The sequence below is a fragment of the Lissotriton helveticus genome, chromosome 1_1, assembly GCF_964261635.1.
Source record: "Lissotriton helveticus chromosome 1_1, aLisHel1.1, whole genome shotgun sequence".
Taxonomy (NCBI): Eukaryota; Metazoa; Chordata; class Amphibia; order Caudata; family Salamandridae; genus Lissotriton; species Lissotriton helveticus.
The window spans coordinates 631,366,497-631,378,569 of NC_136057.1; the positions used below are offsets into that span (position 1 = coordinate 631,366,497).

At 40.9% G+C, this 12,073-nt stretch overlaps 1 protein-coding gene across 10 annotated transcripts in view; it reads left to right on the plus strand.

Moving 5' to 3' along the window:
• The first annotated feature begins 2,946 nt into the window (after nt 1–2,946).
• Nucleotides 2,947–12,073, plus strand: part of UPF2 (UPF2 regulator of nonsense mediated mRNA decay) — a 1,696,571-nt gene continuing 1,687,444 nt past the window's right edge. Inside the window, exon 1 of one of the 10 annotated variants that reach the window (XM_078674159.1) lies at nt 2,947–2,966. In XM_078674159.1, the coding sequence (XP_078530285.1) occupies nt 2,958–2,966 (9 nt within the window). In that variant the 5' untranslated portion in view covers nt 2,947–2,957. Of the gene's footprint in view, nt 2,967–3,339; nt 3,576–12,073 lie in introns of those variants that run through there. The other 9 variants (XM_078674161.1, XM_078674162.1, XM_078674163.1 and 6 more) reach the window with 9 other exon arrangements.

The window sequence follows — 12,073 nt, forward strand, 5'->3', positions numbered from 1 at the left end:
TTGAATTCTAGAACTTCTTACACATTAAAGTAGCACTAGCAAAGGCTAACCTGAAGGACGTCACCCCCTCCCTCCCCGGCTTGCTCACCTCACTTAACAAACTGGGCCACCAAGTCTCTAGAATATATAAACGTATACGCCCACAATCGTCCGCCATAACCGAGCCTCTCCAACGCTACTGGGACTCGTTCTCATCCACACCTACCTCAGAGGCAGACTGGGCCAGAACTTGGGAGTCCACCACTCGCCACAAAATAAGCCCTACACTCTCACAAACCAAGTTCTGGCTACTTCATAAGGCCTTCTGGACACCTAGGAGGCTGTTTCTGCACAATATCAAGGCCGATGACACGTGCTGGAACTGTACAGGTGAGGGAGGGGACCTTTAACACTTACTTTTCAGATGCCCCTGTGTAACCTCCTACTGGGACAGAATCTTTGATTTTATATCAAAAGTCCTCCATATCACCCTCCCAAGGGAATTCTCAGCGCTCGTCCTAGGTTTTACCAAAGCCGTCTCGCTCAATGATAATGACAAAGCCCTACTCGACCTATTGCTGACGGCTGCGGTTAAAATCATACTTAATAACTGGAAAAGCACGAACTCAGCTTCTTTCCCCCATTGGTTGAACTGGGTCACCAACTTAAGAGGGGCTGACAATATAGCCTTAACCACAACCCCATGGCGTCCGCCACTCAGGAAAATCTGGCCCTCGTTAGACGATCACTTTGACCTACACAAGCCTCCTTGAAGCTTGGTCCCCTCGCGCCCACTTCGTATTTTCACCTCCCTATCTTGCCTGCTGGGGTGGTAGAGTTACCACTCTATGACTCTGTACACTCATCGTCAAGGGTTATCAATTACAACTCTCCTATGTATACATATATGTTTCACGTAACTGTATAACTTACGTTGTATCTGTTTTACAGCGGAGGTGACATTATCATTCCATGTCTTGGTATGCTTTCCTTCATGCAACATTGGATACAATATTTGTTGGTTAACGTATGTATAAATTTGTTTATTTATTTTTACTGCAAGATCTCTGACACGACTCGTGTACATGCCCTTTTACGCCAATTTTTGTTACTCCATTATTTGCAGTTATATATGTATTCTTTATTCTGTTAGTTATTTATTTTTGTCCAGGTGTATATCTCTGAAGCTCCCAATAAAAACTTCTGAACACAAAAAAACAAAACCTTTGAAATTCACTGAAAAAACCATAGGTTTAACATTTGTTATAGTTAGGAATTAGCATTTCAAAAACCTTTGAAATTCACTGAAAAAACCATAGGTTTCACACCAGTTATAGTTAGCTAAACATTTTACTCATACAAAACCAATGAAATTCCCACGTTCTAGTTAGTTGGACTCACTATAACTCGCGCGCCCGCAATCCACTGCTGATGATGTCACATATTACATCATTCATGACATGGTCAGTGACATCACTGATGACATCTCAAATGACATCACTGATGACATCATCCATGTGATAATATAATGCACCTCCTCACACTCTAATCTAACCTTTGATACATCCAGTGTTGAATACAGACTACCATTCCTGAAACCATTGACACACCAATACCATTTACTACATACACACTCACTGATTCCTAAGTCTACACACACATCCACTCATTCACCCATACAATCACTCATACATACAGACACTCATCAATGCACTATCATATGCACTCATACACCTATACAGACACTCACACAGTGCCACTCATCCATGGAGTTACTCACAAACCTAGTCAGTTATGCAAAGAAACAATCACACTCCCATTTCCTCATCTATACAGTTATAGCACACATAACCTTACTTATTAAAACATATACTAACACATACTTACTCTCTTTTACAATCACTGATACAACTACACATTGATCCAAACAGCCACTTACGCAATCACAGGCTCCCATGTATAGTCATTGATATATGCCAACTCTCACATGCACTGTGTTTTAACTTATGTTCTTACTTGGACATGTACACTGAGATATCCATTCACTCACCAACACACCCATGCACACAGTCAACTGCCCATACAGCTGTTTCCACATCCACTCTTGAACCCATACACCTAGTGAATCAACTGCTCACACATCTAGGCACAGAGTCACACACCTCCCAGCCACTCCCACACACACTCACCCTCACATACAAACACTTGGGCAACCAATCAATAACCCATATAGCCAGTCATATAGCTACTAATCAATATATGCAGCAGCTTACACAACAACAGACATAATGATGCACACATTCAAACAGTTTAGTCACTAACCCATGCATTCAGTAAGACACATTTAATCACCCACTCATACAGTCAGACACGCACCTACTAAATCCTTTATCCAGACACTCATACATACACCATTCTTCAATATGTTAAACATATTTTAACTTTACAGACACACACAGACACTGGATGATGTCATCAGTGATGTCATTTGAGATGTCATCAGTGATGTCACTGACCATGTCACGAATGATGTAATATGTGACATCATCAGCAGTGGATTGCGGGCGCGCGAGTTATAGTGAGTCCAACTAACTATAACGTGGGAATTTCATTGGTTTTGTATGAGTATAATGTTTAGCTAACTTGGTTTGAAACCTATGTTTTTTTCAGTGAATATATATATATATATATATATATATATAGTCCTGTCATGTTCCAGCCGCATTCTTAAGCACTGTTTACATACACGTGCGGTTGCACAACTAGATTTGCACGTTCCAGAGACCAAAACATTATTAAACCAGGCTCGCCTGACCCTGGCATGGCCGCCACTGCTTACATGCGCAGCAACGGGTGTCTTCCACTTGTCTCGCTCCTCTGAGTGACGTTCCAACAACATGTCAAACCCCGTGGTATCTTCCCTCCTCTTCCGTGGTAACACTGTTCTCTCATTCCGTGCGTTATGTTCTTGCAACGCTATGGCCGGTGTAAGTTTGTTAGGAGATACGGCCCTGATTGAACAAACCAAACTCTAGGAGTCGTTGCACGCAGCTATTTCCTTATTTTATATCTTCGTTGTACTGAGTATATGGTTGGCCAAAGCCCTATCACACTTTCCTTCCGTATTCCCCACAGAAGAAGGTGAATGGACTGGTCTTCGGCAGTGTCTGAATGATGCGTATGACGTTTGATCTCTTGCGGGCTGTCTAAAAAGTCGCCTGCTAGATACTTCTTTCTCCCCGGAACTCGCCGTTCCCTTGTACTGATCTGTTCCCCCAGTTTGCTTTACGCCTTGCCTTCTCTTCTGGTGTTATTGCTTCACACTCCGTACCGGCGTTTTTTCTTCCGCTACCTTGCAGGCAGTGCGCTAATTCCCTTTGTACGCGGGGTCCTCGAGAGGAGGACAGCGCTGGGGTCCTGTGGTGTGTGAGAGCTGAATGTTTACAGGAATTCAAAGGTAAACGTTCCCCGCTTCCCAACGCGCGGAAGCGCAGGCACTTCTGCGTTTTACCTGGGCCTTTTCTTATGGTGTTCCACCTACACTTTCATGCCCATGAGTGCCCCGGCGGTCGGCAGCGAGCGGTGCCCCTTCTGCTGTGAGTAGCCGCGAGTTGTGTGTCTTGAGGCTGCCAAATTTAAGATGTTATACCGAGAATGTAAACGTTCTTTAATAAAGCAGTTTAATTTGCGATATTTGATAATCTGCATGCGTAACTTTTTTGATAGTAGCTGCTATTGTATCCACCTTTTAAAGACTCTGCCGAAGTTCCGGCCTCGGACTCCGAGTTTAGATCACGCAGTTGGTACCTTAGCGTTAACCAATTGCAACGCACCGTAATTGGCCGGTCGTGGGGGTGGCAGTGTGGTATAATTCGGTTCACTGGTGCAGTTGTTTTGTATAGTAGAATGTCATTACTCTGCTTTCATGCAGACCGCTGTTTGAGGACTTCGCACCAGCTGTGAGTCTGCTCATTCACTACTTTCAGGAGATGAGTGCCAGTCATTTTAAATAAAAGGGCTGACTATTTCGTACTAACATGTGTACAGTTATGTTTTGTAAGCAGCGTTCGTATAGCGCATATCTGCCAGTGCCATCTGTTCAGCTTACTGTTGTGATACTTCTAGAACTGCTGGTGGGAGCAAATGCAATTATGCGCCCATTCTCATTTTTATGGTAACAGCATTATACACCTGCTAGAGAAATCATTGTGCACAATGTTAAGAACGGTCTGGGTTGTCAGAGTGCCATGTAGTTAGCTGTCCGGCATGTATCGAATTCACATGACCATAGCTGCCAAGGTTTGAGATTGCTATGTGTGACATTTTCATAATTTCAGTGTAATTATGAGTGACATTTCAACGACTAGGAGTGACACTTTCTCGCGAGTAAAATCAAGCAATGAAGACGAGGGGAACATATAGGTTACAGCCAGCCAGGGTGCTGTTGTGTGTAAAACAGTATGTCCCCTTATGGGAAAATCCGAATATATGGCAGACGATGACACACACCAAAAGAGACACGGTTAATGTTTGACACAGGCAACAGGGGTGTGCAGTTATAGTTGTTTTATTAACGCACCATACATTTTTGGAGAAGGGGCACTTATTTATCAGTTTCCCAGCTCAGGATGATGTCCCAATAATCCTAAACACAAAAGCCTGGAAGGAGTAATACAGTCAGAAAGAATAATGGTAGCAATATAGAAAGTGTCATGGCCATTCCTGAATGACATTCCGATTAGTAACTGCGTTGAAGAGAAGTCATAAGCATGAAGTAAACTTTATATATGGACTGTAGCAGCATATAAACAGGTAAGAGCTGTCAGCCAGACTATCAACGGCAGAGAGAGAATAAAAGAGAGCTGTACTTGAGACAGTGAGTTCTGTGGACTGATTCCGGGCTACATCTGTTGCCTGGTCGATAACATATAACGTGCACTGTTTAAAATAGTTTATTGCGCACGTATTTAACCACAATTACTCTTCTAATTATATTGCTCAGTGACACTCATGCAGGTTACGATTTTTATTGCTACAGTGCTTCAGGATTGCAGAAGAGCTATTTTGTGCTTTCTACCCTGCGAAGTGAATGAATTCTTTATCCTGCACTTACCTTGCTTGGATCTTTTATTTGGCTCACGCAACAAGCTAATAAACTATAATACAAATATTGCTTTAAATTAATGTAGGTAACAGTCGCTGTACTCGGGACCACCTCTATTCAGGAAAAACACCAACTTTTCCCTCGCAAAGCTCGAGGTTAGCACAACTCAGTAATTTGTATCTACGTCACAATATCTACTGTTTATGAAAACATTGTCACTCTTACCGTCATTCAGGTGAGGCAGGTATATGTCAAGTGCATGATGCTGACAATAATCTACTTCAGAGTTAGCAGATTGGTTGCCTGGCTCCCATAACACTCAACCAATTCTGCCCTTTAACTTTTTGGCGCGCCATAAATTACAGCCAGGCTAGGGCCGCCAGCCACCGCCGGGGACGTGGCAATTAGAGTTTGTCCTCCCTCGGCCTGCCTCCAGTGATACTCGCCCAGGCCTGGGCACTGTCCTGTCACTCTTGCGAGTTCCGGGCGAGGCCCCCAGTAACACTGTCCTGACTGCTCCTATGTCACGACTCCTCTCCTAAAATATTAAATTCTCAGGGGGGGTGGGTGGGAATAACAACAGCACGGGGCGGACGGAGTTGAAAATAGACCCTGCCTGGCACCATGATTATAATTTCATTCCCTCAGTGAGTCCTGGCGGCCGCTGCAAACAGTGACGATTAGTGAGTCACTGGTTCACTCCATAACGCCCTGTCCATTGCACTCTCCCTCGGCCAGGCGGGCTCCGAAATTAATTTATAAAATTCGGTGCGAGCACCTGCGCTGTGGACCGCGTCATGACAAATTTACGACCAGAGCTACACGCAAACTGCCTCTCTGCTCCCTGATCTAATGCAACAGGACGTGAGGTCCCACGGCACCAAGTCCACAAATTGTGTCCCACACTCTGACTGGGTCCACAGCTCTCGCGGTAGTAGCTATTGAGCGCTACTCTGCAGTGGCGCCAGGCAGCCTAACACAGTGACTCAAAGCTGCGCGGCGCCGCGGGAATCAACAATCCCAAGAAGATACATTGTAGCACTGCCCTCCAGGCATAAGCTAACTCAGTTGGGAGTGCCCGAGACTGCAGCAGCAGCGCGCACAGGCAGGTTACAGGCAAAACACTGCACTGACAGCTGACACACACAGATTGTTGGCGGCACTTAACAGGCAACTCAGCCACCATGCTTTATGCGCGACAATGCATTTCAGTGCGGTGATGCGGAACACCGCACTGAAATGCGTTAGTGTCACGACTGATGCGTGATACTTGACAGGACTGCATGACTAATTACATATATTATATCAGAAGGGGCAGTGCAAGAAATGGAAAATTCTCGTGGATGCCATAAATAGGGAGGCAAGGGAGTGACGCGGAGCGGAGTCTGCAAGTCTATTGGTACTTTTATATGTTACATCTGACCCAGAGAAATTGTAAACAAGGAAAAGTATAATAGTATATATGTTCTGTCTTACTGTGTTGATCACGAACACCTCAGAGCTTGAAATATCATACGGGGCTCAGGGTCTTCCTTTAGACATCATTGTGTACCCAGCGAAATCCAGTATATCATAGTAGCAACATAAATCTTGTTGATTATGAACATGATGGCGTGCTCTTTGTCCAGTCTAATCACACGTTTCCCCACCATTGAATAACGTAGAGCTTGCACAGCAGTAACCTACTGGTTCACAGATTTGAATTTTTTTTTGTAGATAGCTCAGTGAGTTACTGTTTTTGTTGCAGATACTCTAATATTACAGGCAGGCCACAAATTATAATTCCTTACCATACCCTATTGACTTTTAAACCAGCATCAAGGTGCTTCATTTAAACTACAAGACATACATTTAGAACCGTACTGTTCTTTGTCTCATTGTTTCATTATTTTGAAGTTGCTAAATGGTGTCTATCCCTTTCTGTAGTAATAAATGCCTAAGATTATTAAGTGCCAAATGAATGGATGTCAGTAGAATCACTCGTAAACGTGTATTAAGTAATATGAGATTCATCGGATATTGTTACAGCACATTTCTCTTACAAAACTGCCTCCAAATCATAGTTTTGCTTGAGTGCTCCTAAAGTGACAGCATGCTAAATTGTTATTTCCTCATTAGGATCAAGTTGTTAGACTCCAAGTAGCTCCCAGCCAGGATGAGTCTCTAATAAAAGAATTGCTGATGTCTTGTTAAACGAGGTATTTAAGTTGATTCTAGCTGGAATTGAAAATAAGTTCCCTGTCTCACCCCATGCAAGTCGCTAGTATGGACGCATAGTATAGGCACCTCTGAATGTGTCTCATTGTCAGCAAAGTCATTGGTGCTGTCCCGGATCTGACCTAATGATAACTGATGATTTGGGAATCCGACTGGATTCCCCACGATTGCAGCACTAAGAACAGTTAAGCGTTATTGATGTGTCATAAATGTGCAAAAGGGTGACCCTGTCCTGTTTGTACACTAATCTGTGGGTTAGAGCAAGCAGCACACGTGATATGCTTACTTACCAGTCAGAAAAGAGGACTTAGAAGAAGACATGAGCCTCACTTTCCAATAACATTTTATGTTGAGAAAACCTTATATTGGATTTTAGATATATACATGTCATACAATAATCATACTTAATTGCTGCGGCATTACAATTGATGTCAATATTTCATGTTGCATAGCAGCGTGTCCATTAGTCTCTACATCTCTACTGTCTCCAGCGGAGATGTTGGGAGACACCGTGGATGATGTCGTTGGTAAGGTTGTTGTCACCTTTGCCCGTATGACAGTTATTAGTCCATTGTTCCCTGTAGAGGGTAATACTCGATATTAATCCAGGTTCTGAACTTAACCGGGGATTCATAACTTTGGAAGTGAGGGATCGGGGGAGGAGGGTGGGGCGCATGAGGCGAGGGTAAGAGAATCTCAGCTCCATGTCGACACGCTAACTGCGAGCATTGTTTTCAACCATTATTTACTGGGTGATCCTTTGAGGGTGGTCTATGGGGGCAAACTGGAGCAAGGGAGAGTAGATTGTGGGTGGATTAATGTGTGCTGGACCCCGATTTCTGTGTGGGTGTCTTGTGGGTGTACTCACTTTCCAATAACATGTTCAGCGTGTAAAACTGTAGAGTAGGACATAGCGCAGCAAACAAATCTCTGCCATGATTTTCTACACAGGGTTATAGTTTGAGGGAGGGTGATTTGTAGCAAGCTATTGGCAAAGTCCACAGTGTGCTTTTCCTAGCAATTTACATGATTGGCTATGTGGTCTGGGTCTTTTTTTAACACCTTGAGAAGGAACTGCTAAGTGAGGGAATTGGTTTTTGCCTGTTATTCCGCCAGGCGGATTTGACTCAGTCTCATTCATATTGCGAGTTAGGGTGCGCTAGCACACAGCCTGAAGCCATTGATTAAAGGCTTGCCTGGAGATACTGTGCTTCAAGTCTTTCCTGAATCTCTTGTAGTCGGAGAGCTGTCAGGTTTGATAAAAAAAGTTAGGCTCTTTTTCCTTTCATTCAGCTTCCTTGTTATTTTTCTCATGGTTTGTTGGAGAATTGGGGCAAACTGATTTGAACTTCTGGGATCTGTCTAATTGAGAAACCGTTGGGGGCCCTTTCTGAAGATACTTATTGTAGTAGGATGAAATGGTGGTAAATAATCCAAGAAATCCAGAATAAGTATAGAAGTATTTATTGGAGCATCAACTCGGTAAGAGATCAGCAGTGCAACTGACAACAGTATGATCCAGTTAACATGAACCAAAACAAGCACATTTAAAGATACACAAGTCATGTAAAGAATACTACAAATTAACCATTCTAAAAGGAATTACAAGGAGAATTCTATCCAGAATTCTCACATAGAAAACATTCTATAATGACGACATAGAGAACACAATACTACACATCCCCTCCCTTAATAAATAATGAAAAGAGAAAATACATACAGTTTAATTAATGATAAATAATAAAAACATCACATTTTTTGAGAATACGTTTTTGTCTTTTAGACGCATTAACATCATGAGAATTCATTTGTGCATGAGAAGCAACATTACAATCAAATAGTTCATGACCATTGTTGGTAGATTTTGACTCCTCATTTGGATTTACAGTATCACTGGCAAAATCTGGATCCATAGAATTGTGTCCTTTAAAAATAAAAGGATCAACTTTAGCAGCTTTAGAAATGTTCCACCAAGATCCTTTACCCAGAAGAACTTAAGTTTTGCCAATTTTACATATGACAAAAACTTCTGAAAATGTTGATTGACCTTTCTTTACAAACGTAGGTAATTTAACTTTAACTCTATCACCAATACATAACTTTGGTTTTATTGAAGGAACAGCCTTGTTAAAATAACAAGCATTCTCCTTTGCTAATCTGTACACATTGTTCTAATCCAAGTTTGAGTTGACTTTCTCAACCCAAGAAAGAGATATTTCTTGTTGGGAATTTCTACCTTTAACCCCTTCTACGTTCATGACGAGCTCAGCTCGTCCTGAGTTACGCCTGTCGTACGCTCATGACGAGCTCGTCATGTAACGCGGGTTTCCGCAAAAGTCAGCGCACAGCGGGAAAACCGCTAGCGCGCAAGGGGTTAAGTAGCAAAAAAGGAGAATTTCGTAGAAGAATGTGGTGTACATAAATAAGACCAAACTAAATCAGCAACATGGATTTTAACATCAATATGACATTTTAAAGCCAATTGTATACCTTCTACCAAAATCCTGTTAAACCTTTCCACAAGACCATTCATATTAGGAGAATACAATGCTGTTTTAATATGTTTGATATTAAGTTTTTTAAGAAAAACTTCAAACAAATGAGAAGTAAATTGAGTTCCATTATCTGACAAAATAGTCAACGGAAAACCTTCTCTTTTAAAAATCTCCTTAAGAAATTCAATAATAGAACAAGAATCAATCAGAGACAACCATTTGTATTCAACCCATTTGGAGAAATAATCAATGACAACTACTGTATAACTTATGAGTTTGAATACCCTCATAAGGACCCAAAATATCAATAGCTAATATTCTCCAAGGCTTGTCAGGAATTTCAACTCTCACTGAATCAGAATGTAAGGGTTTTAATACTTTGTCTGAATTAGCACATAAGAATTTTTTTTTAACAAAGTAAACAATGTTATCATCCATATAAGGCCACCAAAATATTTCTCTAACTTTTTTAATTGTGCTAGACTGACCTAAGTGACCCAGATGAGCAATAGAAATGATTTTTTGTCTGATAGAATTTGGCGGAACAAAACAATCACCGTTTAAAATTAAGTTGTCATTATATGTCAATTCATCTTTTACCTTCCAAAACACAGCAAGTTCTTTAGAAAGACTTCTCTCAAGTGGCCAACCATCTATGATATATTTTTTTTACCAAAGACAGACTTTCATCTAACTTCATTGCTTTAAACCATTTATCTTTTGAAATAAGATCAGATAAAGAAAAAACCACATAATCTACAGATGCTACTACACACTCATCAAAACATTCGGATTTATTTGCAAATTTTAGATCCGGCTACAATCTGGACAATCAATCAGCTCTAGTGTTTTGTGAACCAGGAATATCAATTATTTCAAAATTATATTCATAAAGTTTGGCAAGGATACGTATTAATCTTGAAGATGCTTTACCTATGCCATTATTAGACCGCAATGAAATCAAAGGTCTGTGATCAGTCTTTATTTTAAGACTTCCCCAAAGATATGTTTTGAAATGTTCAACTGCCCATGAACGACCTAACGCCTCCCTTTTAATAGTGGAATAGTTAGCTTCAGCAATAGACAAAGGTCTGGACGCAAAAGCAATAGTAACTTCCTTGTTACCCCTGACTTGACTGAACACAGCACCAAGTCCAGTGGAACTAGCATCAACCGTAATTACACTGTGGCAGAAAATGGAGAAAGAGGTTTACAATCAATAATAGCTGTCTTAATTGCAGTCACAGCAGAAGAATGTTCACTTAACCATACAAATTTACATCCTTTTTTAAGTAATAACCTTAAAGGTAAAACAATGTCAGAAAAGTTTTTAACAAATCTAGAATAGTATTCACATAAACCTAAGAACGATTTTAGTTGATCTTTGTCTTTGGGTTCCTTCATATTTTTAATGGAAGAAAGAAGATCTTTCTTAGGAAAAATACCTTTAGAACCATTAGTATGTCCTAAATACTCAATTTCTGAAGCAAAAAATTTGCACTTGTCAAAACGAATGGTCATTTCCTTACCATCTAAGATGGACAAAACTTTATCCAAGCTTTCCTTATGTTTTTCAACAGAATCAGAAAACACTAAAATGTCATCTTGAAAACCAATAACTTTTTCATTGTCTTTGAATAAGGAATTCATTAGCTTCTGAAAAACTGAAGCTGCTGAAGAGAGACCAAAAGGCATCCTAATCGATCTAAACGTACCATCAGGTGTGATGAAGGTTGTAATATCTCTAGAATCTTCAGTTAATTCCACCTGATGGTACGCAGACTTGAGATCTATAGTACTAAACACTTTTGGCCCCTCTAATTCAGCCAATAAATCTTGTATTTTAGGCAAAGGATGACATTCCGTAACAATTTGTTAATTTACAGATCTCAAATCCGTGCACATTCTGAGCTCGCCATTTTTTTTTTTTTAACAAAAACAATGGGAGAAACCCATTCAGATGCATTGACAGGTTCATTTACACCTTCAGAACATAGTTCACTTCTGACTGATAAAGGAACATTCCTTAATTTATGTTTGGGGGAATGGCATTCTTTTTTAACACAATTTTATGTGAAAAACCTTTAACCTTTCCAAGTTAGTTTTTAAATACATTTTTGTGTTTCTTAAGCAGATCTGATGTCAAACTGTCAGTGTCCTTACACTCAACACTATTAATATGTAAATCTTCAACAAAACACACTTGAGTTTTGGCATTTGGACGTAATGTAATGTCAAATTTTCGTTGATGTTTCCAGCCTAGTACTTGTAATCCGTC